Source organism: Canis aureus, chromosome 8 (assembly GCF_053574225.1).
Source record: "Canis aureus isolate CA01 chromosome 8, VMU_Caureus_v.1.0, whole genome shotgun sequence".
Taxonomy (NCBI): domain Eukaryota; kingdom Metazoa; phylum Chordata; class Mammalia; order Carnivora; family Canidae; genus Canis; species Canis aureus.
The window spans coordinates 66,003,658-66,031,581 of NC_135618.1; the positions used below are offsets into that span (position 1 = coordinate 66,003,658).

The following is a 27,924-nucleotide window of genomic DNA, read 5'->3' on the forward strand; positions in this document are numbered from 1 at the left end:
AGGCTCTACAAAGAAAGTCGGGGCTTCTTCCGAACTGTGGGGTTCAGTCTCGCCGCAGCCAGGTGCCAGGGACTCGCCACGGTGCCGGGGACCTGGGCGCGGCGGCCCGAGAGGTTGGAGGCGAGACACCTGGAGGCGGCCGAGAGGAAGCGGCGTTGGCCGCGCTGAACCGCCCCCCAGCTCCCCGGGAGCTAGCCGGAGGGTCCCCCGTGGGGGCGGGGCGGGGCGGGGCGGGGCCACCCGTAGGGGGCGGGCGCGGGGCCGCGGGCCGGGCCCGCTCGGGAGGGGCCGAGTGCGCTCGCCCGGCAGAGGCTGGCGGAGTCGCGGCGCCCTCGCTCTGCTCGCGGGCTTGGCCACCCATACCTGCCGGCACCTGCCACGCCGCCGTCGCCGGCTCCAGATGGGGAAGGACCAGGGCTTCTCTCGGCACTTTCGGTAGTTCCCCCCCGCGCCCCGCGCCCCGCGCCCCGCGCCCCCGGGAACTGTGCGCCCTAGGCGCGGCGGACCCGCCTCAGGCGGCCTGAGAAGGGGTGGGGCTGGGGTACTGAGGTGGACACTCACCCGGCGCAAGGGGGGCGAGCTCCCCGCGTTGGATGCCTGGAACCTCCACGCGCCCCTGGGGGTCGGGATGGGGGTCGGAGGGCACCGAGGGTCGGGACCGGAAAGCCCTCTTTCCTTTCTACGATTGGGCAGGTCTAGGGAACTGGGGATGTGGTGGAGAGAGAGAGGACCCTAGCGCAGCCTCTAGGAAGACTCTGGACACGGATTTGCACCTGACCCCCCAGGCAGAGGGAACGGAGCTGGCTGACAACATTGTGTGGCCAGGGAAGAGCCCTGTGGTCTCCAAGAAGCCTGTTGGCATAGCAGGGACCTGGACATCCTGGGGCAGCTGTACTGTCAGGGTCAGAGGAGCAGTGATGTGCCACAGTGGTCCATGAGGCCCCATTGTGCCTGGCTGTCCTGGGGTGGGGGGGGGAGTGGATTCAGAGCAGGCCCAGGGCTAGCCCAGACTCGTGACTGCATGGAGGGCCAACACAAGCCAGGAAGGGCATCTGGCTCATGAGGCAGCCTTGCGCTTTGGCTTAATCCCAAGGACGCAAAGCAGGGAAAAGGCTACCAATCATCTCCCACCTGTGCACTTGGTGACTCACCATGGTTACCACCGGGGTGGGGGGAGGTGAGGGGCAAGGCCTTTTTGAATTGCTGCTGGAGAGTAGGGCTGGGATGGTCATCTGGCCCCTGCCCAGGTTGGACCTAGGGTCCTCTGGAGCCTGAGGCTAGAGCCCAAAGCATGAAGTGGACAATCTCCAGCTTGTCATCCATCTTTGACTGGGCATGAGGCACATGGTAGATCTGGGAGGGTGTGGGTAATGTGCAGGCCAGGCAGATGGAGGTGTCAGGTTCCAGGGACCTTGAGTAACCATCTGGGGAATGAGGCCTAGGCTCTAGATTTTTGGGAATCACTGTGAATGGGTGAGGATGAGCATCAGGCCAGAATGCTCCTGGAGGAGTTGAGTAGGTCTTTCATTTTGGCCTCCTAGAACATTCAGACCCAGAACAGAGGTCACTGAGGGGCAGCCTTGATGCACCCGCCTCCTGGAGGATCCACATTCCTTCCCCCCCTAGCAGGCAGCTTATACTGCCTGCCTGGTCTTATTAAAATCCTACCCATAGAAGTCAGGAGAACTAAGTGGAGGACTCCAAACAACCTCAGAGGAGTTGTATTTCAGTTGGCTGCAGAGCCATTGTTCCCATCTTCCTTCCTCCTCCCCACCATGCCCTTGGCACTGGCTCCTGGTACAAAGAGCATGGAAGGGAACGTTGGGATGCAGTCAGGGAGGCCTCACTAGCAACCAGAACTTCAGAGGCCCTCAGCAGAGTCCTGCCACAGTGCTGAGGCTCAGAGGCTGGCCTTCTGTCCAAGCTGTGCCCAGGGCCAGCTGTGTAGCCCTGGCAAGTTAACAGATCTCCTCTGAGCCCCCTGATCCTCTGCCACAGAGAGTCCACTAGGATGTTAACTGCTGCCATTACTTGGAGAGGTACGTTTATGCTGCTGGCGGACCCCCCCCCCTTGTTTCCTGAGTCACTGAGTCCCTCCCCGTGCCAAACTCTGACTGGTCACTATGGCTCTCAGCCCAGCTACAGCTCTAGCCCTCAGGGAACTTCCAGCCTTGCAGAGGACACTCACAGGTACCAGGGAATCATCCCAGGGTGTACGCTCTGCACAGGGTCCATCCAAGCCTCCCCACTGCCTCCCATCACATCCAGGTGCCGTCTCTGAGAGGAGGAACCACAGAGCCTTCAGCTCTGAACCCAAGTGCCTGGCTGGCACAGACAACAGAGTCTTACTGAAGCATGTAAGATCAAACTCACAGAGGGCCAGCGCTGGGCGTTGAAGGTTGAGCCCAGTGTAGCTAGGAAGCAGAGAGAGGACCCTGGGCGAAGGGCTGCAGCCAGGGCAAGAGTGTAAGAGGTAGGGCTGGATGTGGCGGTTCTGGCAATTTCTGAAGAGGCAGCTATAGAAAGGGTTGGGCAGAGAAGCAAGCAGGACGGCTGGGAGTGTGATGAGTGTCTGGAGGAAGTCTGACCGTGACCGGGCTGTGGTTTCAATTTCCTCCAGCAGACTTGCCGGGCATCAGGTAAGAAGAAGATGGGTGGTGGGGGATCCCTGCTGGGGTTTGGCCTGGCAGGTGCAAGAGCATGAAATGAGGAGAAAGGCCAGAAGTGGGAAGGCAGAGACAGGAGGAGGAAAAGGTCCACGGATGGGATTTGGGGGCCCTGAGTAATGGGGGCGGTCCGATTGTGACTTTTCCGAGGTGGAGAACCAGGCACCGCGGTCCTTGTGTGCCCACCCCCCCGCCCCCGCCGGTTGGGGCGCAAGTGCCAGCACCGCGGGGGAGAATGAGGCGCCGGCTGCTGGTTCCCTTGTTACCCCTCGGGAGGGGCGGGGGGAGAGCCTAGGTCGGCGCCCAAGACAGGAGACTTTTAGGGCGCGGTCTGGGGGCGCGCCCCGACTCAGCGGTCCTCGCCGGCAGGATCTTCATCCCCAAGAAGCACCGAGCACGCTTCGACGAGGTGGTGTCGCAGGGTCTGCTGGGCAAGCTGTGCCGCGCTCGGCGGACGCAGGGAGCGCAGCGGCTGCGCCGGAGCCGCAGCGAGGAGCGTCCGGAGCGCCTCCTGGTGTCCACTCGCGCCAGCGCCGCCCCGCGCCGCCCGGATGAGCCGCCCCCGCGCAAGGCTGCCTCGCTGCTGGGCGGCCGCGCGGGCCCGGGGGGCGCGCGCAGGTACCCGGGGCGCGCGGGCACGGGCCGCGGATGCCTCCTAGTGGGCGGGCTGGGATGCACATCTGCGCAGAGGGCTGGGGTCTGGCGTGGACACCTGGGGGTGGGGGTGGAGGGCAGGACGCGGGACATCTCTATCCTCTACCGCCTCCACACCCCCCTCCCGGCCCAGTCTCCCTCTCCCGATGCTGCCAGCCCCCGACCCCGCCCTTTCTTTCTTCCCAGGACAGTCCGAGTCTACAAGGGCAACAAGAGTTTCGGCTTCACACTGCGCGGTCACGGGCCTGTCTGGATCGAGTCTGTCCTGCCTGGTGAGGGGTGGGCGGGTTGTCTAGGATGGGGTGAAGCACTGTAAGGCTGATATTCAGTAACACCCCCCCCCCCCCCACACACACACACACTCTGCCCCTAGGTTCTCACCTTATTTAGCCTGTGTCCTCTAAGTGTCCCAGAGTCACTGTCTGAGTTGGGGCAAACCTCTACCAAGCTCAGGGTCACTGAGCTCAGAGAGCCAAATGTTCCATCCAGACCTTTGGGGGCCCAGCCTCAGACACTGGATAGCCAGGACACACCTGTGCTTGCCCAGGCTGCACCCAAACAGCATGCCCTGTGTGGAGTGCCCACTATAAACTGGCACTTGCTGGGCAGGCCAGACTCCGAGAAGCATCAGGCCCTCGGGATCTCTGCCCGCTATATGGTCCCCTACCCCTAATCTGGACTCTCCTTCTACCCCCACCCAGCCTGCCTCTTTTTGATCCTGGAACAGTGATATCTTGAAGAAGGCAGAGCCTTCTCAGTGCAAGAATTCTTCCTGCCTCTCCAGGGTGGGTGGGGGGAGTGTGGGAAGAAACTCGTTCCTTCCTGAGGTAGCACATTCCATTGTGGAAGGTCTCTGTGGGGCAGAAATGTTTGGTGGTGCTAAACTGAACCCTCCCTCCCGCTGACCACCCCACAGGGCTGGGTCACCCGCTCTCTCTGTCCTGCACCCATATCCTCCCAGCACCTGAGGATGATGCTCCTGGTGATGCATCCCCATTGGTGGCCCTGCTCATGATGACTCCTTTCTACCCTTCCCCATCTCGCACCTCTCATGCAGGGATTTGTGGATTGGACACCTGATCCCCAAGAAAGTGCCCTCCTGCCTTTACATCATTGTTCTAGCCATCCGATCATTTTGAGACCAAATCCTTTTGAGGCTGACATGTCCCAGTTCTTCTCAAATTTGTGCATTACTAAGTTGTCAACACAGTGTTGTAGGGGAAAGGGCCAAGACTGGTCCTTTAGAAATGAGTAATCTCTCCTCTTTCTCCTTTCCAACTGTGCCACAACCAGCACAACTACCTCCCATCACCTACATGTGCAGACAGGGATATGAGCTTGGGGCCATGTTTCAAATCCAGCTGTGATGTTCTCCCCAGCCCAGCCTCCAGGTTGGAAACCCCATTCCTTCCTTCTCATAGGAAGCCAAGTGGATGCTTAAGTGAGAGCTTTTACAGATTGGGAAACTGAGGCCTTTAGAGGCTCTGGCAAAGCAAGGACCAGAGCCTGGGATCTCCTGACTCCTGATCCAGTGATCTTGAATCCCCAGCTACAATCCCTCTGGCCCTCCCACCCCAGGCTGGCCCAAGCTTCCCAACAGGCCAGGTTGGATTTATCACCACCATCGTCCTCCCCTCTCCTTCTTTTCAGTTCCAGGGGAAGGATTCCCCTTCCCAGAAAGTCTTTCATGAGCTCCCTCTTCCTCCCTGGACAAACCCCACAGCCTCACCACAGAATTCCTCACAATCTGAGATTTTCTTTAGGCATTTGTCACTAGCCCCCCTTGCTTCCAAATCAAATTTATTTTTTTAAAGATTTTATTTATTTAATAGAGAGAGCCAGAGAGCCAGAGAGCACAAGCAGGGGGAACAGCAGCGGGAGAGGGAGAAGCAGGCTCCCCACTGAGCAGGGAGCCTAATGCAAGGCTCAATCCCAGGACCCCAGGATCATGACCGCAGCCAAAGGCAGACACTTAACCAACTGAGCCACTCAGGCACCCCCTCCCCCCCAATCAAATTTAGACTAACAGCTGACAAAAGAGGCAGAAAGAAAAAAAAAAAAAACCCTACATCCACAGGAGCAAATCTACCAGTCTCCTCCCCAGGTGTTACATTACTCAAGGCTACCCAGGCAGAGTGAGAATCAGCTGCTCCCATGTGTATAAAATGCAGGTTTTATTATTATTCTGGTATGGTGAGGCCAACAGATCAAGAGATGGTTACCATTTAAAGAAGAGCTTGTCCCTCACAGTTCCCAAGAGCAGGGGGCATGCCACACCACTCAGGGCCATAACACACAGGGCCATAGTGCATGGGGAATGGAAGGATAGGCAAAGCAGGCTGAGCAGGTACAGGATTAGTCTGAGCTGGCTCTGAGGCAGAGGAGCTGTCCCCAGTTGGCAGGTACCTGGCCCTGGGAGATTAGGGCAGTATGCAGATGTGGCCCAGGGTGTGAGAGCCCCATCAGGAAGGGGTTTGGGCGTGGGCTCTGGATCAGTTGGTGTGCATACAAGAAGACCTCTTCTGAGCCAGTTATTTACCATGTAGGAATTGGCTAGCCAGTTGGAAGGCTGTGCTTCCTGGTTCAGCAAGACCCCAAAATACCAAAGCCTCAGGAAGTACAGAAACAAATAAGCATGATTAACTCGCCATGTTTCCCAGCCTGGGGGAGGAAGCTGCCTCCCTGTAGGCAGATGCATTTTCTCCCAATAACAAAGACACAGAGGAATCTATGATGTGAACTGTTACATGCAGGGCAGAGAGCGGGGTTCTCAGCATGTGTACAGATGCTACAGAAATACAGCTCCCAACAAACTTCCTTGTTTCTGCTCTCCCGCAACAGCTCAGGCTGATCAGAGGTCCACACTGCCCCAAAGCCTCCCACCCTTACCCAGGGGCTCACTCCCTGCTCAGAGCAGCTGAGAGCAGAGGGATGCTGGGTCTAATGTGGGATGTGCTGGCCTGAATTTGGCTCTCCTTTGCCACTCATCCTATTTGGCACCTGTAAAATGGGCTCACAGACTGCAGCCCTGCCCAGCTGACCAGCACACACTCTCTTCTTGCTTCTAGGGAGCCCGGCTGACAATGCGTCCCTCAAGTCAGGTGACCGGATCCTCTTCCTCAATGGACTAGACATGAGGTCAGAGGCTACTGGGGACATCAGAGCTGGGTGACAAACCCATCTTCCAAGGCTCTTGACTTTTGGGACACCTAGGCCATGGTCCCAATCTCCTATGACCAGTTTGTCTCCAGGATCTACCCCTCTTCCTATGGGAACTCTTGAATTTGTCCCCTCAGACTAGATAGGATGTCACTTCATGCAAGGAATACAGAGGGTTTTTTTGTTTGTTTGTTTTGTTTTTGTTTTTAAAGATTTTAAAGTAACCTCTACACCCAATGTGGGGCTTGAACTTATAACCCTGAGATCAAAAGTGACATGCTCTCCTGCCAAAGCCAGCCAGGTGCCCTGAGACACAGAATTACATGGACTATGAGTGTCTTGCCCTTTCAGGGGAGCCCTGCCTAGGGATGACATGGGCACAACCCCTCTGCACCCAGAAGTGTCCAGCTGGTCCTGGTCCTGGAGCTTCTCCTGCAGAGGAGATAAATAGGCAGGAGAGGCAGGGCCCTGGCTTCTGGTCCTGGCCCAGCCTCAGACTGCTGAGTGGCCTCTACAGGCAGGACATGGATATCTGGTGGGTGGTTGTGGACAGGGCTCATCCTGGTCAGGCCCTCCTGGGCCATCTCTTCTTGGCAGGAACTGCTCCCATGACAAGGTGGTGTCCATGCTTCAAGGCAGTGGTGCAATGCCCACACTGGTGGTGGAGGAAGGGCTCGTCCCATTTGCCAGCGGTGAGACACCCACTGCCACTTGGCTTCATGGCCCATGGAGACCCTGTCAGGGTCTCCACGTGTGGGACTTACAAGTCCACAGAGGACTCTGCTTTTCCCCCACACCTGCAGCCTCCCTCCCCAAGTGGTGCTGTAGACTCCAGTGGGACAGCCTCAGGGCCCTGCCTGGGGCTGTCCCTCTGTCCCTGTCTCCAGCCTCTGGCAGTAGGTGTGCCTCCCGAAGCCTGGCACTCACCCCAGCTGCCAGAGAAACTGCATCTGACCTGGGGATGCTGGGTCACCCGTGCCTCTCCTGCCTGTGGCCCTGACAGACTCCGATTCTTTGGATTCCCCCAACCCGTCCTCGGCGCTCACCTCCCTGCAGTGGGTGGCGGAGATCCTGCCTTCCAGTATTCGGGTGCAGGGGAGGACTTTCAGCCAGCAGCTGGAGCACCTACTCACGCCTCCCGAGCGCTATGGGGTCTGCCGGGCCCTTGAGAGCTTCTTCCAGCACAGGTGGCTGGGCCAGAGGGGTGGTGTGAGCTGCCCTGGGTGGGCCTCCAATCCTGCCCAGACTCACCATGCGGGTCTCCCTGTCTGTGCCTCCCGAGTCTCCTTCTCCTGGGAGAGACTCAGAGAAAGCAGCAGCTGGTACCAGGGCCACCAGAGTGGTGGTCAAAGTGCCCTACCACAAACCCTGCCTCTGAAACCCCCTAGCCACGTGACCTAGCCCCTGCAAAGTGAAGTGCTGACCTGCAACGTTGTTTGTGGGAAGGTCACAAGACTAGCCTGTGGGCATTTGCTACTAGCTGGCCAGGTCTGTTGGGGTTGGTTTGGGGTTTTCCTCTTTGTACCTGAGTGCCAGCAGCAGGCAGCATCTGTCACCCTCCTTGGTCCAGAGGGTCATTGTCATGGTCTGTGCAAACCCCTCACCTGTTCACCCCCTTTTCTTTTTTTGTTTAAACAGCTTTATTGAGACAAAATTCACACACCATAAAATTCACTCTTTTAAGTGGACAGTGCACAGCTTTTTCATTGACAAATCTGAGCACCCATCACCACACTCCCATTTTAGAACATTTTCATCACCTCAAAAAGAAACCCTGCACCTCTTCGCTGTCATCCCCTCCTCCCACCCCTCCCCCACCCCAAACAACTGCTAATCTATGTTAGGGTCTTTGAGGCTTTCCCTATTCTGGGCTTTCCTATGAACAGGCTCCTGTAGTATGTGTGGGATTTTATGTCTGGCTTCTTTCACTCAACATCATGTTTTCAATGTTCATCCAAGACAGAACATCTACTTCTTCCCTTTATCTTGGCCAAATAACATTCCACTGTGTGTATAGACCACATGTTGTCTGTGCACTCATCCGTGATGGACACTTGGCTTGTTTCCACCTTTTGTTCCCTTTTAGCTACCCCCCCCCTTCTGTGTCCCTCCCCTGCCAAGGCCACCAGTCCCATGAGTTTAATGGACATCCTTTTCTCTGATGTATTCTTGAAGTGTGGGCATTGCTGTTTCATAGGATGTATTTTTTTAAGTTTTTTTTTTTTTAAGTAATCTCTACACCCAACCAACATGGGGCTCAAACTCTCGATCAAGAGTTGCATGCTCTTCCCACTGAGCCAGCCACATGCCCCCCCCCATATGATATATTTTTGTTCTACATCACAGTTGGGGATATTCTGTGCATATTCTGTGTGTGACTTTTTTTTCACCAAGTGCTATTTGTTTAGATCTGTCCATGTTGCTCTGTATACATGTAAGATTTCATTGATTTATTTGACAGAGAAGGAAAAAGAGCACACAAGCAAGCACACACGGGAAGCAGTAGGTAGAAGGAGAGGAAGAAGCAGGTTCCCCACTGATCAGGGAGCCCCATGCAGGGCTCAATCCCAGGACCCTGGGATCATGACCTAAGCCGAACTCAGGCACTTATCCAGCTGAATCACCCAGGAGCCCCCTCTCTGTATACATTTAATACATTGTTTATAACTGTGGCCAAATTCCTGTGGACCAAGGGTACAGGTCTAATCTATTTACCTGCCAGTGATAGAAACAGGCTTGTCACCACTCTCTTCCATCTTGATAGTAGGTGATGAACATCATCATGCACATTTCCCCATGGAGCTGTGTATGATTCATTTGAAAAAAAAATTTTTTTTTTATGATAGTCACACACAGAAAGAGAAAGAGGCAGAGACACAGGCAGAGGGAGAAGCAGGCTCCATGCACCGGGAGCCCGATGTGGGATTCGATCCCGGGTCTCCAGGATCACGCCCTGGGCCAAAGGCAGGCGCCAAACCGCTGCGCCACCCAGGAATCCCCTCATTTGAAATTTATATCTAAGAGCAGCCTTGCTGGCTATTAAGGTGTTTGTTTTCTGAATTTGACTAGATCTTCCCAAATTGTTTCCCAGAGCACTGCTATCACTCACATCCTCGGGGCTCCCTCATCCCCATGTACTCACCAGCATTTGGCACTATCCAGCTTTCTACTCATGCTAGTCTTTTAGGCATAAAGTGACATCTTATTTTATTTTGGGTTTTGTGTATTCGTTTTTTTTTTTAAGATTTTTATTTATTTGAGAGTGAAAAAGAGAGCGCATGAGAGAACAAGCACAGAAGGAGAGGGAATTCCCCACTGAGATTCCTCACATTCCCCACTGAGCAGGGAGCCCGATGTGGGGCTGGATCCCAGGGATGATGACCTGAGCCGAAGGAGGACACTTAACTGACTGAGCTACCCCAGGTGCCCCTATTTTGGGATTTTATTTTATTTTTTAAGATTTTATTTATTTATTTAGGAGAGACAGAGAGGGAGACAGAGAGAGGCAGAGATGCAGGTAGAGGGAGAAGGAGGCTCCTCCAGGGGAGCCCGGTGTGGGACTCGATCCCAAGACCCTGGGATCACGACTTGAGCCAAAGGCAGATGCTCAACTACTGAGCCACCCAGGTATCCCACTATTTTGGGCTTTTAAATTACTATTTTAAATATCTTTTAATAGCCTTGTTAGCTTTTTTTGTTTATCTATAGAATACCTTTTTAGACCCTTAATGCATTTTTATTTTATGGGCTTTTTGTTCTTGTTAATTTGGAGGAGTTCCTTGTATATTTTAGACACTGGTTGCTTGTTGATTTTAGACATTGTAAACATCTTCCACTTTTCTTGTTATTATTTCTTTTATATCTAATATCAATGTGCCAAAAGTGGGCTTCTTTGAACAGATATCCTTGATTTTGTAAAATCAAATTCAGTACATTTTGGGCCTTATGGCTTTGACTTTTGAAATTTTAAGAACTCTCTCTCCACCCCACCCCCCACCCCTGGCCAAAAGATATTTTTCTGCACTGTTTCTATTTATTTTACAATTTTGCCCTTCATATGTTGTCTTTTAGCCACCTAGAGTTCATCCTTATGTGTGGTGTTACGAGAGGATCCAGTTTTATTTTCCCATATAGTCCAAGGATCAGCAAACTATTTCTACAAAGGGCCACATGTTAAATATTTTAGGGTTTGTGGGCCATATGGTCTCCACAGAAACTATTCAACCCTGCCATTGTAGCTCGAAAACAGCCACAGACAATGGATAAATACACAGTCATGGCTGTGTTCCAATAAAACTTTCTTTACAAAAACAGAAGGTGGGCCAGATTTTAGGCTGCAGGCCATCATTTACCAATCCCTGATATAATGAATCCACTTGCCCAATGCACTGTGTATTTTCTTTTCTTTTTTTTTTTTTTTTTTTTGTGTGTGTGTGTGTGTGTGTGTGTTTTCATCTTACAGCGACTCTATGGGGTAGATGCTATTTTTATCCATGTTTTACAGAGGAGGAAACTGAGGCACAATGGAATTAAGTATGAGAAAGGTCACTTGGTTGGTAAGTGGCAGAGCCAGGATTTGAATCAGGGTGGCCCATCACCAGGGCCTGCATTCCTACCTTTCCTCACTTCTCTGTTTTGGCCGGGGTGGGTTCCATGGCCTGCAGTGCCCCCATATCCCTCTCTCCCTCCCCTGCATTGAGCCCCTGAGAAATGAACCCCTTGCTTCTGCACCTTTCCCCAGGAACATTGACACCCTCATTGTGGATGTCTACCCTGTGCTGGACACACCTGCCAAGCAAGTCCTTTGGCAGTTCATCTACCAGCTGCTGACTTACGAGGAGCAGGAGCTCTGCCAGGAGAAAATTGCATGTTTCCTGGGCTACACAGCCATGACAGGTAAGCAGCCTCTCCCCCTCTCCAGCCCACCAGGTGAAGAGCCAGACACCTGTTCTCAGATTACAGCCGACCTGGGCTTCTCCCACATATAAATGGACCTCCATATCATGCAGACCCATGCCGGCCGCACCCAGGCTGGTCCTACACTTGCCCCCACAAATGTGCCTTTTCAGTTTGATCTTTAAGTAGCACTGCAACATTACCTTGGACTCTAGACACCCTACCTATCCACCCGGAACCCCAGGATTCTCACCCACAGAATGGAAGTGACCTCAGTGGCTGTACATCACACACCAAGAAATATGTCACAGATCAAGAAATTCATGTGGTTTCTGTTTGCAGAGCTGGATAGCAAGCACACAGCCAGGTCACACCTGATTGGTGAGCCTTGATGCACACAGATACACAGTAGGGCCTGCCAGACCATCTGCGGCCTCAGTTTCCAACTACTTCATACCTCTTACAGTGGGCCCCAGGTGCCCATACAACCATGCATGTTATCATTGAGGCCACAGGAGTCGAAAGTGTGCCAAACACTGTGCATTTGTTCTAGGCACTCTACACCTGCTATGGTAAAGCTTGCAGATATCCTACATTCTGGCCCTTGTGTGTCCACTGTCCCTAGTCCTGGGGACCCACAATTTGCTGGAGGAGGCTCGAGGGTTTTAGCAAGAGGCTCAGAACATAGTCTGGGTAGCAATGTTCCATATGTCTGCCTAGACCTGGAATCTTGCATCTTACCCCACATGCGAAGCAGGGCCTGGGGTCACAGATTGGTGCAGACAACTGCTGCCTTCACTCCTGTATTTGGAGGCCATTTGACTGGCTGAGAACACAAGGGGCCCATCTCCTGTTCATGTTGCACAGCAGAGCCGGAGCCTGAGCTGGACCTGGAGCCTGAGCCTGAGCCTGAGCCTGAGCCTGAGCCGGTGCCGGAACTCCAGCGGCGGAGTTCCCTGAGGGCCTCCTCCATGTGCCGCCGCAGCCTCCGGTCCCAAGGTCTGGAGGCCAGCCTCAGTTGCGGTAAGGCTCTGGACCAAAAGGCGGGACTGGGTGTGAGGATGCCAGCAGGGCTCAGTTTTCCCACCTGCAGAATGGGGTGGGTGAGATGAGAGATCCCCGAGAACAGGTTAAGCAGGGCTGAGTGATGGCCCTCCTAATGGACCAACCACCAGGGCTTGCTGGTTCTTTCTCCATGGCTATGAACCCAAGCCTTAGAGCTCAGAGGGGTCACTAGACTGTTCCATGGTGGACTCCACCCTCCCCGATTCCCCTGGCAGGTCCCGGCGACTGCCCCGAGATGCCTCTTCCTCTAATCCCAGGCGAGCGCCAGGCAGGCGACGGCACGTCCCTCCCTGAGACCCCCAATCCTAAGATGGTGAGACCTCACTGCCCTCCTGGTGGTTCTGTGGCCACTGGGAATAGGTGGCTCATGGGGCTGGGGCAGATCCCTGCCTTCCTGATCACCCAGGCCTGACCTCTGAGGCTATGTGAGGGCCTCATGGGGGAGGTGAGGGTGGGCTGGACTCACCCTGGCCTCCTCTCCCTGAAGATGTCGGCCGTCTATGCAGAGCTTGAGTCCCGACTGAACAGCAGCTTCAAAGGGAAGGTGGGGACCTCGTCCAGATCCCGTGCCTCCCCACCAGTGCCCAGCCCGGCAGGCACAGCAGGTAGGGGCTCAGCCAGCCCCGGTTCCTGAAAGCAGCACTGGCCTGTGGCCTCTGGGCTACCTATCTAGGTGTTGCCCCCATCTGGGGCACATCCTTGGAGCGTCCCCTTTGTTCCATTACCATGTGACTGAGTTGTGGGGAACCTCAGCAGCCTCCATGGCAAAGGTCCCTCAAGGTCAAGGTCATCAGAGGCCTTCCCATGTCCCCTATGATCCTTACCCCTACTGCAGATTTAGAAAAGCAGAGGTCTTCCCTTGAAGGAGCCCCAGGTTAGCATGTGGCTGTTGGATAAACTATTAAGTGCATGCATTGCTCTGTGAATGGCACAACTGGGAAGATGGTTTCTCTGCAGTTCAGAAGGCAGGACCCCTGGACAATGTTCCTGTCAGCCAAGGGCCTGGTGGGTGTGGGAACCACCTCATGATCCTTGATCTAGGGTCTGGAGAAGTCCCCCTCTGCCCTTTCAGTTGTGTTCAGTTGGTCCTAGGTGGGACCCCTGAGGTCCCTTCCAAGATAAGCTGGGGTCTGGCCTTTCCTGGGGCTAAGTAGTGCTCCCCCTCACCTGCTCTGACCTGTGATTTCCCTCAGATAAAGGCCTGGGGAGGCAGGGTCATCTAGGGTCTTCTTGTGCTGTGTCCAGAGAGGGAAAGGAAGGTACCCAGGGACACAGAGCCAACCTGCCCCCGGCCCCTACCCTCAGCCTGCACCTGGAACCCAGGTACTGACTGAAGAGGGGTCCTCACGCTTGATCCCCCACCCCAGGGCCCAGGACCCTGTCCAGCGTCTCGTGGCCCAGCGAGCGGCTCCTGCCCTCCCCCTGCTACTACCCACTGTGTTCAGGGGGCCTGGCCTCCCCCAGCAGCTCTGAGTCCCACCCCTACGCCAGCCTGGACAGCAGCAGGGCGCCCTCCCCACAGCCAGACCCTGGGCCCATCCGCTCTGACAGCCCCCCAAGCCCGGACCCTGCCCGCCCGCCCAGCCGCAGGAAGCTCTTCACCTTCTCCCGCCCCATGCGAAGCCGAGATACTGACCGCTTCCTGGATGTGCTGAGTGAGCAGCTGGGTCCCCGGGTCACTGCTGTGGATGATTTCCTGAGCCCTGAGAACGATTACGAGGAGGTGAGCACATGCCAGCAGATGTGGAGGGTCAGGGGCCCAGGGGTGACATGGGGGTCTGTAAGGGGAACAGTATCCCTGGGCTCCTGCAAGAATCTTGTTGCCCTTGGGATCTGCCCCAGGCTACTCACTCCTCTCCCTGCTCCAGTCCATCCTGAAATCTGTCCCAGACTACCCCACCCCCTGGCTGAGCTATCCCACCCTTTAACTCAGCTATGACACCCCTCACTCAAGGCTCCCCCATATACCTCGTCTCAGGTCACCCCATTCCTTTTCCCAGACTACTTGTCAGGCCATCCTACCCACAGCCTCAGGCTAACCCACCAGACTATCCAATCCTTGTCCCCAGGTTATCCCACCCCTTGCCCCAGGCTATCCCACCATCCCTCACCTTGCTCTGCCTGGCAGATGAGCTTCCATGATGACCAGGGAAGCTTTGTGACCAATGAGCGGAGCAGCGCTAGTGAGTGCATCAGCAGCAGTGAGGAAGGCAGCTCCCTGACCTACTCCTCCATCTCCGACCACATTCCCCCACCCCCGCTCAGCCCCCCGCCTCCACCACCCCTGCCCTTCCATGACCCCAAGCCCAGCTCCCGCACCCCTGATGGTCCCCGGGGCCCTGCTCAGACGCTGGCCAAGCCCCTCGCCCAACTCAGCCACCCAGTCCCTCCACCGCCCCCGCCTCCCCTGCCCCCACCGGTGCCCTGTGCACCCCCAATGCTGTCCCGGGGCCTGGGCCACCGTCGAAGTGAGACCAGCCACATGAGCGTCAAGCGCCTGCGGTGGGAGCAGGTAGAGAACTCGGAAGGCACCATCTGGGGTCAGGTAGGTGGCCTGGGGCCTGGGGTGCCCTGTACCAGGGGAGTCTGGCCTGGGGAGCAGCATTGAAGACAAGACCCTGGCCAGTTTCTAGTGCCTGGCATTTCCCTGCTTCCATTCCCCCAACATCAGAAGCTCAGGGCAGCTCTGCTGGACTCACCCCCTGCAAAGGACCCCTCAAAACAGGGCCAGACCTCTCAGCCACCTCCGTTAGCCCCCTTGGTTGGCCTCAGTCCCTTAGCAGTCCCTTTATCCCCCTGCTCCACTGAAACTTGCTGCCTTCTGCTTGTGTGCATTACTGTCCTCACAAAGAGGCAGTTCACCACCCCATAACTTGGATGATTTAGCTTCTCCTGCAGTCTCCTCTGGTCCTCAGTTCTCTCCCAGGGCCTGATGAGGGCTCTCCCTTAGTAGTTCCCAGGGCAGCCCTTAGAGGATGGGTGGTGTGGGGGGTGGCAGTCCAGCTGTCAGTGTTCCTCCTCCCTCTGAATCTCTCCTGGCCTCCCCCACCCCTGCCTTGCAGCTAGGGGAAGATTCTGACTATGACAAGCTGAGCGACATGGTGAAATACCTCGATTTGGAGCTGCACTTTGGCACCCAGAAACCTACTAGTGAGTGGCCTGGGGGTCCTGGGGGAACCCCCATACCAAGCCATCTGTGGAAGCCCACCTGCTGCCTTCTGTGGCATCCCCGGGCTTAGAGTCCCAGAAGTCTGCGCTGACTGCCATTTACTTCCTGTGTCCCTGAGTTTACCTCCCAGAGCTTCAGTTTTCCCATCTCAAAGTGGACATAATCATAGTAGCTGGTATTTATTCCATGCTCACCAAATGCCAGACACCCCCCTGTTTCTAAATTAATCCTGTGACAATTCTATGAGGTAGAAACTGTGATCACCTTAACTTCCTCATGAAGATGCACAGAGAAGCTAGGTAATTTGCTCAAAGTCACACAGCCAGAATAAGGGTATCAGGAGGTAACCATATCTAGGAGACTAGATGTCCCTCCAGTCTCTCTGTCCCCTTGCCCTTCTCAGGGTATCTCCCTATAGTCATCGGGTGGGACTCCAGGCAGTGAGGAATATTATGTGTGGAAGGTGGTTCCAGGATGGAAGAGAAAGGCCTTTGTCCATCCAGGAAGCATCTGCAAGGTGGAGAGGTGGTTAGTTCACCTTCCTTGGACAGCTCAGCCCCAAGGACCCAGGGGAGAGAGGGTGGGGGAGGGGCACGCACTGCCCATGCTGAGAATGTTGCACTAACCCCGAGAGTCTCTGAGTGGGAGGCTGAGGAAGGAAGTAACTGGACCCCTGGAGCTGGACTGTGGGTGTGGCCAAACCCCTCCTGGGTCCTCCAACCAGCTTGGACTCCCATCATTAAACCATTTTGCCTTCCAGAGCCGGTGCCTGGGCCTGAGCCCTTCAGGAAGAAAGAGGTGGTGGAGATCCTGTCTCACAAGAAGGCCTACAACACCTGTGAGGGGTTGGGGAGTCCCAGGGGTATGGGGGACAGGAGGTGGCCCTCTGGGCCGCAGAGCTTTGGATCCACCTGTGTGGATGACACATTAGTTCTTGGGGGCCCGACACCGGCTGCTGGGTGAAGGCCCCTTCTGGGGTCCTAGATCCCTCCAAGGCGCAGGTGCGCGCTTGGGCTCCCCCCTCGTTGGCCTCCTCGTTGGCCCCCCGTTGGCCCCGCCCCCAAGGGTCTAAGGCTCCTGAGTTCTGGCCACGCCTCGGCCATCCCCTATTCTCCCTCTCGCGGTCTCCTCCCTCGTTTCTGGCGCCACCGCCACAGGCCCCACCTGTCCACCCCTTCGAGAACCGTGTCCTCACCTCTGTTCGGCCGTGGGAAGGACCCTCCGTCTCTGGGCCGGCCCCGCCCCCGCCCCCGCCCAGGTTCCTCGCCCCGCGCAGGTTCCGTCCAGTCGCCCCGCCCACCATCCGTCTGGCCCCGCCCCCGGCTCACGCTCGCGGCCCCGCCCGCAGCCATCCTGCTCGCTCACCTGAAGCTGAGCCCCGCGGAGCTGCGGCAGGTGCTCATGAGCATGGAGCCCCGGCGCCTGGAGCCCGCGCACCTGGCGCAGCTGCTGCTCTTCGCGCCCGACGCTGACGAGGAGCAGCGCTACCAGGCCTTCCGCGAGGCGCCCGGCCGCCTCAGCGAGCCCGACCAGTTCGTCCTGCAGGTGCTGCGGCCGTGACGGCCGCCAGGGGTCAGGGGTGCTGCCCAGTGGCCTTGGCCGCCTCTGTCGGGGCCCTCGTTGTACCGGGGCTGTGTGGGTCCCGCTCCCCTGCGGCCGCTGCGCCCGTGCCTGTGTCCCATTAACGTCCGGTTCCCACCTGGAGTCCAAGGTAGATGGGATTGTGCTTCCTTTGGGGGCTTATTCTTTCTCGAGGGAATGCCGGTTTGCCGGCTGACCCCCACCCCAGGCTGCGGTGGGGCAGTGGGTCTCCTGGTGGGGCGGGTGAATCCTGGCTTTGCCTTCATGACAGATGCTATCCGTTCCCGAATACAAAACCCGCTTGCGCAGCCTCCACTTCCAAGCCACCCTACAAGAGAAGACGGAAGAGATCCGGGGCAGCCTGGAGTGCTTGCGCCAGGCCTCCCTTGAGCTCAAGAACAGCCGGAAGCTCGCCAAGATCCTGGAGGTCAGGGCGCACCCCCTCCCTGGTCACTCCACCTGCCTGTCTGCCCCCTGGGGCTTCCTGTCTGGAGGTCCACCATGATGGGGGTCCAGGGGGTGAGGTGAGGACCTGGGCAGGACCTGCCCACCTTCCTTTCCACAGTTTGTGTTGGCCATGGGCAACTATCTCAATGATGGACAGCCTAAAACCAACAAGACCACAGGCTTCAAGATCAACTTCCTGACAGAGGTGAGGGAACCAGCTGGCAGTAATCGATGAGCATGCTCTACCATCGAGGATGGGGAGGTCAGGCCCAACCCAAGTTGTGGCAGAGGAGAGAAGAGAATATCATGGCCAAGGAGGGCCCTTTCCCCAGAAGCAAAAGCTGGCTGCCTGCAGGCTGGAATGCAGCAAAGGTTGGGGGTGGGAGGCTTTTATAAGGCAAGGCAAGCCTCAGGATCTGGGGAAATGGAGTGCGGGGGGGCAGGGAAGGGAGACTCCAGGAGGAAGGAGAGAATCCCACTTGGTAGGTTCTGTGCCCTTAATAACAGCACGATTGCCAGGCCATCCTAACCTCGAAAGATCTAGGATCTGAGAAAGGACAACTCGAATATCCAGCCTTCCCACTGTTTCTGAGACCTTTTACCGGGGTACCTTTTGTTGTTTTAAAAGAGAGGAAGAAATCTCCATTTGTAGACATGAATGTTTTAGGATGTCTGAGGCACAGGTGGGCCAGAGATGGTTCCAGAAAATCACAGGAAGGAAGATATGTGAGTGGTGCTCCCCTGGGGGTCAGAAAAATCTTGGGCTATATCTGCTGACAAGAGCACGCTCCCAAGGACAGAACAGCTGGTGGCCTCCTCTAGCTGGTGGCTATGAGCCTGGTTCCTGGGTGGTGGGGTGGGGAGGTGTCTCAAAGATCTGGGCTGGAGAGCTTTCAAACTCCTAGGGAGGCCCATGGGCATCCCAGCAGAGCCTCACAGTGAGGAATACTAGAAACTTTGGAGTTGGTGAGTGTCAAGGGCCAGGAACTGCTGCCACACTCCAGGGGAAGTGGGGCCAAGGGTACCCAGACCCATATGATCAGCAATCTGATGGGGTCCTTGAGGAGGTTGTATGTTGGGCATCACTTGCAGCTGAATTCCACAAAGACTGTGGATGGGAAGTCCACCTTCCTGCACATCCTTGCCAAATCACTGAGCCAGCACTTCCCAGAACTGCTGGGCTTTGCTCAGGACCTGCCCACTGTGCCCCTGGCTGCCAAAGGTAAGCTGAGTGGATGGACAATGGGTCAGGAAGCAGAGGCACTGCTGTCCTGGGCTGGGAGGTCAGTGCTCATGAGGCTCTGTTGCCTTCCCTACAGTGAATCAACGGGCCCTGACCAGTGACCTGGCTGACCTCCATGGCACCATCAGTGAGATACAGGATGCTTGCCAGAGCATGTCTCCCTCTAGTGAGGACAAGTTTGCTATGGTCATGACGGTATCCAAAGAGCAGCCTGTCCCAGTAACAAGGTGGGCCCTGGGGTGGCCAGGTAGAGCTGGCTTCAAGATCAACTCCCGTGGCCACTGCAGACCCTGTGTCCCAGCAGAGATTCTGGGCAGAGGCTGCTGTAAGTGGGTCAGGGGGTCCTGGCAGAGGGTCCATCCTGGTGATTTAGAATCCAGGTACTCACACCATGTCTGCATAACTGAAGAGGAGCTCTTTGGACTATCTGAAAGCCACCACCTTGCCCCATCTGTCCTCATGGGCAGCCCAGGCTCAAGTCACAAGATACAGGGACAGACCTCTCAGGCCCTAACCAGCCAAAGGGAATCAGGAGAGGGGCATGTTGCCACTGAGCACAGATAGGGATGGATACTACAAGGGGAAAAAAAAGGAGAGATCAAAACCGAGAGAATGCCAGGGGGCTATTATATGTGGGTGTTTGAGGAGGAAGGGGTCATGGCATCTGAGAAGTGCCCAGAGTAGGGAGAGGGCTGCCTTACAGAGAAGACACGTGGATGGCCTGGATGTTGTGGACTTCAGAGGCAGCTGAGGGAGCAGTGTACCAAGGTCCTGGAGCCGCTGGACATAGCTGAGCGTGGGGCACGGGGCAGGCAGGAGCCAGGCAGCTTAGAGAACCTGAGGGTAGTTTCCTTAACAGAGGCTGATCAGTCCTTCCTAGATACAGCCCAGCCGGTGCTGCGGGCACTGGACGGGTTGCAACATGAGGCCATGGAGGAGCTGGGCAGGGCACTGGCCTTCTTCGGTGAGGACTCCAAAGCAACCACTTCTGAGGCCTTCTTTGGCATCTTTGCAGAATTCATGAGCAAGTTCGAGGTGAGCCATCATGGGAGATCTAAGGGGCCTCTTAGAAGTCCCTCCAGGGGTCAAAAGCAGGCGCCTCCATAAAGCCCAGATTGGGAAAGGGCCTCCAGCAAGTGTGATGCGACACCCACAGAGCTGATAGGTCTCTTTCCTGGCTTTTTTTTGGGGGGGGGGGAGGGGAATGAGGTAGGACAGGGGTCAGGGGCTCCTGGGACCACTGACCAGCCCTTCCTCTTGTACCTTTTCCTCTCCAGCGAGCACTCAGTGACCTGGAGGCTGGGGATGGCCCACGCAGCTCGGGGATGGTTTCACCCCTGGCCTGGTGACCTGCGGAGTCCATCCTGCCTGAGGCCCATCCCAGTAGCCTGGAGCAGTCCATAGCAGCCTAGGTGTGGGAGATGGGGCCCGGCCTCCCCGTGTCTCCAGCTACCTCAGCTGTCAGGCTCTGGGCACTGGGAAGGTGCAGGGTCAGCCTGGTTCCCCTCTGTGGGCCTTGGCTTTGGCTCTGGCTCCAAGTGAGCACTGGGGGCATGGGACAGAGAGGAGGTGCTAACTCCTCGGAGAGTGTGAACCTTAGCTGCCCACAGGCATGCTCACACTGGAAGGCCTGGCTTTGCCCGGCCTCTCTCTGGGTCTTGGAGTGGATGCTGGCTATGCACACCCTCAGGACTCTGGTCTGGCCCAAGGGAGGGGTGGCAGGGCTTCCACCAGTGAGTGGATTGTGAAGTGGCCCCCACCTGGGGGCAGTGTCTACTGTCTGCCCCTCAGAGCTTGGCCAGAGCATTCTCTGCCCCAAGCAAGGACATCGGAATCTCCTTTCCGAGCCTGCTCCCAGTAGGCTGGAGGGATGCCCTTGCAGAACATGCACTCTGGACCCTGGACAAAGTGACAGATGCCCTTGAACATGCCATGCCAGTGAGCATGACAGGCCTTGAGGTTCCTCACCCAGCCCTGGCCTCCTGGGGCTGCCTGGAAGAAACTGGAAGAAAGGATATCCCCAAGTGCAGGGACCTGGGGGCCTGTGTACCAAGCCTGGGTCTTGGAAGCTAGAAGCAGGGAAGGGAGGACAGACGCTGGGCAGGAATACAGGAGAGGACTGGATTAGGAAGACTGCGATGTCAGACTGTAGAACTGAGGGGTTTCAGACTGTAGAATTGAGGGGTTTTATCCAGCAAACAAATTTGAGTCCAGTTTGGGGAGCCCGAGAGTGGGATGGCGTGGTCAAGTAGGGACAGAGAGGATGGAAAGCTGTTTAGGTGCTGGGTGAGCAGGACTTGGTAGCTGATTGCCTGGCTGGGTCATGGTGATGTTCCCTGGAATGGGTCACATGAGCAGAGTGGACGTCAGGGTAGATGACACAGTGGGACATAGTTGGGATCCCAGAGGCCGTTTCACATGTGTGTCTGGAGGCCCTGGTGAGGTCAGGGGTAGAGGAGACAGTTACCTGGACACCAAGAGCAGGGGTGCTGTGGACGGGGAGGATATGTTCATTTCCTCCATCCTTTTCATGTTCCAATTGGCAGTCCCAACATCAGGCAGATTCCTGTTGCCTCTTTCCTTAACTTTCTTCCAGAGAAGTCTGCAATGGGCTTTAAATTTGTCTCGGATTCTTTTTCTCTCCCTACAATCAAATGGCTAATGTTGCTTTTGGACAGTATCTGGGACCCGTTCAGTTCCTGGCAATCTCCCAGACTATTCTTTGAGGCCATGTATATATTCTTTCCTTGTCCCCCACTCACAGCCACCATATAAACTTGGGGCACCAGAGTGGCTCAGTCGGTTAAGCAACTCTTGATTTCAGCTCAGGTCATGATCTCAGGGTCATGAGATCGAATCCCATGTCGGGCCCCGTGCTGGATGTGGAGCCAGTTTAAGATTTAAGTTTAAGATTCTCTCCCTCTCCCTCTGCCCCTCCCCACCCTCTTAAAAAAAAAAAAAAGGCTAACCAAAATGTATAATTCAGTGGGGGTGGGGAGAGAGATCCAGATGTGGCTAGAGGTGTTCATTTCTTCCCAGCAGCTTAAGCTGGATGATTTCATGAATGACCAAAGCCTGTGTCTCTGAGAAACATGTCAGACAGTGAGTTAAAATCCCTGTATGAGATCCATAGAAATGATAGGCTCCAGCCCCAACACACTCTCCAAGTAAATCCAGCCCTATGCTGGGGAGGAGGGTATGGTGCGAGGGTACACAAGTTGGCAAGCCAGCACTAGCTCTGTTTTCTCCCTGAACACCTTCTATTGGGAACCTATGTGTCACATGATGTCATGTAGCAAACTGTCCTAAATCTTGGTCACTTAAAACAGCAGCCACTTACTGCTCATGAATCTTGGAGTCACCTGGGCAGTTCTGATCTGAGCTGGGCTCAGTGGACTCACAAATCAAATGTCATCTATAAATCAGGTAGGCAGCTTTACTAGTCATGCAGGGAGGGCTCTCTCCCATGTCTGGGGCTTTGGCTGGGACAACTGGGGTGGCTTTGTGTGACCTCTCATTCTCTAGCCAAATAGCCAGGATGGTTCCCATAGTGAAGGCAGGGGTCCAGGAGAAACAAAGTCACAGAAGGCCCCTTGAAGTCTAACCTCAGACCTCAGACCTGGCACACCACCATTCTATCACAGTTTCCTGTCATGTAACAAGGCCAGCCCAGATTCTAGGGGCGGTCTAATTGGCTCCGCTCTGGATGAGAGATGAAGCCAAGTCACACTGCGTAGGGTGTGGATTCAGGGTTGGCTGGAGAATCAGAGCCATTTTTGCAATTGGTTTACCACCTGCCTGCTTGGCCAGACATCCTGGTACAGATCTCAGCCTCTTTAATTTTCAGTGGCCTCCATCCTGCCTGGACTTGGCTCAGCTCTGGTTATCATCTCCATGTGTCCTCCTGGTGTCATGCTTCCTCCTCTCTCTTACCTATTCTCCCATTACCTAGTCCCCTGACTCCACTCTGTCCAGTGGGCAGCAATGGCCTGTGCCTCCCTAGCAACTAGTTTCCCTGCTACAGGGAAAGCACCCTGTTTTTCCTTTGATAAATTATCTCTCCCCTACTCACAGGCCCTGAGCAGTGCCAATTGGACAAGGATGGTCTCATGACTCTGGCTGGGTGGCTCAGAGTCCAGTTAAGACTCAAGTTAGCACTATTTGAAAAGGGAGGCTCCCTCTCTTCTGGATGAATTGTTGGATGTATAGAGGGTGGAACCCCAAATGGGGCTGCCAGGACCACCATGTGGAGACACCTGCCTGGGTATAAACCCAATACAGGGAAGAAGAGAAGAGAAGACCACTCCATACATCTCTTTGTCCTTGGATCCAACCATGCCTGAAGCGGACTTCCAGACTTGTCAGTCTCTGAGCCAACAAATTCCCCCTCCATTTGTAAACTTTTAAAATTTAATTTTTTGGCTTAGGCTGGTTTGAATGGGTTTCTGTCACTTGCAACACTAAAAGGGTTAACTAATAACACCCAAGGTGGTTATGGATGTTCACTCTTTTCACATCCTCAGTGAACGTTCTTCATTCATAAATGCATTGGCCAATACATTTTGACTGCCTACTTGTGCCAAGCACCATACTGAGTGCAAACATCTTATGGGTTAACCTCTCCGAGTTCAATTTTCTAGGGTTGTACTTCACGGTGGTTCAACACCCAAGTCACTACAAAGCCCTACATGTGAGCCCATATATGTGCCATATCCCCCCAGCAACTCCTTACCAAGTGACAGGTTGTGAATGCAAGCATTTATCCCCGGGAATTTACTTATTTCTCAATATTATGTCATATATATGTGTCCCAGGGTCACAGATGCTGGTGACTTCAACATAAAGCCCAAAGGCCCTTTCTCACCCCTTCTGTCTTTCCCTGCATTCATTTGCTACCATAACAAATACCAAGACAAAGTGGCTTAGACTCCACCAGTTTTCTGTCTCACAGTCTGGAGGCTCGGAGTCCAAGGTTAAGGCGTCCTCAGGTTTGGTTCCTCCTGAGGTTGCTCTCTTTGGCTTGCAGTTGGTTTTTCTCTGTGTGTACACATCCTGGTGTCTCTGCCTCTTATAAGAACATCAGTCCTCTTGCTTTAGAGTCCCACCCTTATGACCTCATTTAGCCTTAATTGTCTCCTTAGAGACCCCACCTCCAAATGCATTCACCTTCCGAGGTACTTTATCAGGTACCCTGGAGGCCTCAAAGATCTCTGGATGGAGCTGATGTTTCAAAGAGAAAGGCTGCTGTAACCAGGATGTTTTCCCCTTCCCCGTCTTCATCCCTTTGGTCTCAAGTCCAACTCAGAGTGAATTTTGTGTGCTATATTCCTGCTCTCCAAGCTCCCAGAGGACTGAACACAAATCACTCTCCACTGGCTCCCTGCCCATCACCTATAAATATCCCTCCCCCAGCAGCCCTCCAAGAACCGTCTAGACCCCAGCGCCCCATGCCTTGTCACTGCCCCCTTCAGAGCCAGTCTTTCAGAGCTGTGGCCCACTCTCCCTGCTTCTGTGTCCCCACCATCCACTCACCTCTCAGCGCTTGGCCACCTAGCTTTCTCTCCCATCATCCCCCTTAGCCTGCTGTTTCCCAGACAGGAAGCCAAGGGCACACTTGTTCTTATCTTAATTGACCTTTATTGAAGCAACACTGGGCACTGTTTGTCCTCCCTTGGCAAATTATCACACACCCAGGCTCGGGCTCCCAGGTATCTATGCACCGATAACCCTGCCATCAGCTTGATTTCCCCCTGGCCCGGCTGCTTCCAGCCTTTATACGCAGCGAGTGCTCAATAATTGCCCATTAAATCAAGCTGAAATCACATCCAAATAGCGGCTACCAAGCTGCTCCAGAAAATGACCGCCTTCTTTCTGTAAGACAGTTTGGCCACGTGTACCCAAAGCAGTAAAACAAGGGTTGTAAAGTAGAAGTCCACAGAGGCCAAGCAAGCAGGGGGAGCACAGGAAGTGGGCAGGTGCAGGAGAATGATGCAAAGCCCGGGATGAAGGGGAGTTGACACAGAATGACAGGGAGACCCTGGGGGCGCTGGAGGGCAGGTGCCCTGTCTGCAGGGAGACCTCCCCTCTGGCCAGTGGACCTCCCTGTGGGGGAGGCAAACCTTGTGATGCCCTGATCTTCAGGCTTTCTCAAAGCGAGCCAGAAACCCAGATTTTTTAAATTTAAAATGTCCTGGTGAAATGTTGGCAGCCAATGCAAAACTGTAAGGAAGATTATCAGTTATGAGCACCCCCCCCCAAAGAAAACATGTCTGTGAGCCAGATGGAGCCCATCTGTGAGATTGTAACCCCTGAAATAAGATGCCTGAATCATTTGACACATTCATACTACCCTGGGGTATAGAGGGGTACCCCATAAAAAAGACTTGAATCTTTTTTTTTTTTTTTTTTACTTGAATCATTTTTAAATTTTAACAAGGGAACTGTGTTTAGGGCTAATTGACAGTTCCGGGTTCTGGATGGAAAGATGCTATTGCCTTGTTGTGAAGATGCCCTTTGAGGAAATTCACTCGATGAGTGCTTCATTCATAAGAAGGTGGGACCCACACTGTTCTGGGGGGGAGGGACTGTGAGCTACCATGAAACCAAACGCTGGTTCCACAGACCAAGAGATAAAGGGTCTGTTTAGTTGAGCAAATGAGCTACATCTATACCTTGACAGGGTCCTGAAAGGAAAGTATTTTCTCTAAAGAGAATTTGATTAGATTCCCAATGTCGCCAACACTGAATTCACGCAGTGTGTTCTGGACCATGTAGGGATAGTGTGGGGGTTTCCACAGAAAGAAATGGATGCCCCTCACCCTGTCACACATCCGTGGGCAGGAAGGACAATAAGGTATAGAGAGGAGAGCCCACTGGGGTGGAGCTGGGAACCCCCCAGCAGCGAGAAGTGAGCTGGGCCCTGCCTTGTGAGAGCTACAGGGACAGAGGTCCTGGTATGAGATGAAAGTGTCAATCTGGAAGTACTCTCTCCTGCCTGGGTGCTGGGCAGACACCTTGATGTGGCCTTAGCTACACTGGCAGAATTTAACTGTGTTAGGAGGAGAATTGGTTCAGGGATACAAACAGGATGGGAAGAAATGACAACTCAGACAATAGGAGCCAGGCCAAAGTTCAGGGGCCCACCAGAACAGATGTGTGGCACATGGACCCATCCCTACAGAATCCCCTGGAATTGGGGTGCCTGGGTGACTCAGTGGCTGAGTGTCTGCCTTCGGCTCAGGTTGTGATCCTGGGGTCCTGGGATCGAGTCTCACATCAGGCTCCCCACAGGGAGCCCGCTTCTCCCACTGCCTCTCTCTCTCTCTGTCTCTCATGAGTAAATAAAGTCTTTTTAAAAAATCCCCCAGAAGCTATTTGAGGAGGGAAACCCCAGGAGAAAGACTAGAACTCCCGCCAGTTGGAGCCACAGCAGTCTTAGAAGCATTGTGACTCGAGCAGTTAAAAACCCCACTGTGTCATCAATCCACCCCCACCCCCGCCCCCTTACCCTCACCCCCATCTGGTGAAATGGGTGATATCCCATTTCAGTCACTAGGAAAGTCACCTCACCGAGACAGTCAGGAATGCAAATAGACAGCCAGGCATACGGTTGTTTTTTTGTGGAGTTGATCTAACTTCCATGTGATTACCTTTCTGGGAGATGGATGTTCTTCTGATGGAAATATTAATTGTACCATCAGTCATTCTCAAAAAGGTAAATCTCAATGCCTGAAATGAATCTGAGCGAGCTTTATCCTGGGCTGAAGATGACCATTCTTTCTGGCTTGACCTCTAAAACCAGAAGATGCCTGGAATGTTTTCACAGGAGCCAGAGAGCCTGCCCTTGTCCCATGGAGTGTGCAGGGCAGCTCTCTTGGTTGTCTATGTAGACCCCACCCAATGCCCCTCCTCCCAATAAATCCAATGGACCCTTGGCACACACATTTTCCACATTGTGTCTTTTCCACTTGGCTAATATGTTGGACTTTGAGTGGAATCCTGGCCTCAGCTGAGCCAATCAGAACCCCTCCCAAGGAGATGTGAAAGAAGTACCTAGAGATTTCAGGCTCATTGTGGCTGCTCTCTGGAATGAAAGAGATGTAAGCTTGCTGGTGGGCCAGAGAAGGAAAGACCAGTCTGCAGAGAGAGAAAAGAGCAAGATGCATGCCATTCAATCTGTCTTGCCATTTCTGTGTTCTCAGCCATTAAACCTAATCCATGAGAAATTATCTTTGGATTGTCAAGGGTTTTTAAGCAATCATTAATTTAATCCTCACTGGTGAAGGAATCTGCAGAAAGTTGTTCTCTTCAAATAATTTCATATTATTCAAAAGTATATGCATGCGTGTGTGTGTGTGTGTGTGTGTGTGTGTTGAGGCCTATATGAATGTATCTGTATATATACACACATAGAAAATAATTTATCATTCTTCTGAAGACATGGACTCAGATACATAATATGCAGAAATAAATCTCAGATATAACCTCATTCACATACAGAGATTTGCATTTTCTTTTTTTTTTTAATACTTTATTTATTTATTCATGAGAAACACAGAAAGAAAGAGAGGTATAGGAAGAAGCAGACTCCATGCAGGGAGCCCAATGCGGGACTCGATCCCGGGGCCCCAGGATCATGCCCTGGGCCAAAGGCAGGGGCTAACACCACTGAGCCACCCAGGGATCCCCAGAGATTTGCATTTTCACAGCAAACTTACGTGCAAAAAAAGAAATGAGAGAGAAAATGAAGTACAATTTTGTGTCCCCATATTATGTAGTAAACTGAAATGTGTATACAAGGTTTTGGTGATGCTAACTTAAGGCTGAATCTTTATCTCATTAGCTCTACAGAAGAGTCAAAAGAAATTATAAATCTCTTAGATGTTACTGTCCATATGAGTTGAGGTACCACAAGTTTTTACAAAAAAAAAAATTCACAAAGCTGACTATACCAAAAGAGGCATGCATCCACTATACTCCAAATGGAAGCAGAGATGAACAGAGGAGAACTTTTTCATAGTATCTGGACACTTTCAGTGTTTAAC

The 27,924-nt window shown here is 54.2% G+C and overlaps 1 protein-coding gene and 1 long non-coding RNA gene across 3 annotated transcripts; one reads left to right on the forward strand and one right to left on the reverse strand.

Moving 5' to 3' along the window:
- The first annotated feature begins 306 nt into the window (after positions 1-306).
- On the forward strand, positions 307-27,374 carry GRID2IP (Grid2 interacting protein). Its single transcript, XM_077907738.1, has 21 exons — positions 307-435; positions 3,036-3,284; positions 3,507-3,592; positions 6,389-6,458; positions 7,077-7,171; positions 7,483-7,666; positions 11,221-11,375; positions 12,246-12,398; positions 12,656-12,753; positions 12,928-13,045; positions 13,808-14,163; positions 14,569-14,985; positions 15,503-15,590; positions 16,370-16,447; positions 16,958-17,154; positions 17,462-17,617; positions 17,756-17,842; positions 18,730-18,859; positions 18,957-19,075; positions 19,751-19,915; positions 20,158-27,374. The coding sequence occupies exons 1-21, from the start codon at positions 401-403 to the stop codon at positions 20,227-20,229; spliced, it is 3,108 nt and encodes a 1,035-aa protein (XP_077763864.1). The 5' UTR covers positions 307-400; the 3' UTR covers positions 20,230-27,374.
- Positions 9,661-23,975, reverse strand: LOC144319517 (uncharacterized). 2 transcript variants are annotated; one of them, XR_013385334.1, is made up of 6 exons: positions 23,789-23,975; positions 21,348-21,524; positions 16,975-17,518; positions 14,077-14,143; positions 12,907-12,971; positions 9,661-12,462 (listed from the first exon to the last, which is right to left on the reverse strand). It is a non-coding gene; the product is annotated as an uncharacterized LOC144319517 (long non-coding RNA). The 2 variants fall into 2 exon arrangements; XR_013385335.1 differs by having other exon boundaries at positions 16,975-21,216.
- Positions 27,375-27,924: the final 550 nt, after the last annotated feature.

Coding starts and splice junctions, on each gene's coding strand:
- GRID2IP (XM_077907738.1), top strand. CDS start 401: ATGGGGAAGGACCAGGGCTTCTCTCGGCACTTTCG. Junction 3,285..3,506: donor GGCCCGGGGGGCGCGCGCAG/GTACCCGGGGCG, acceptor CTTTCTTCCCAG/GACAGTCCGAGTCTACAAGG. Junction 7,667..11,220: donor GAGAGCTTCTTCCAGCACAG/GTGGCTGGGCCA, acceptor ACCTTTCCCCAG/GAACATTGACACCCTCATTG.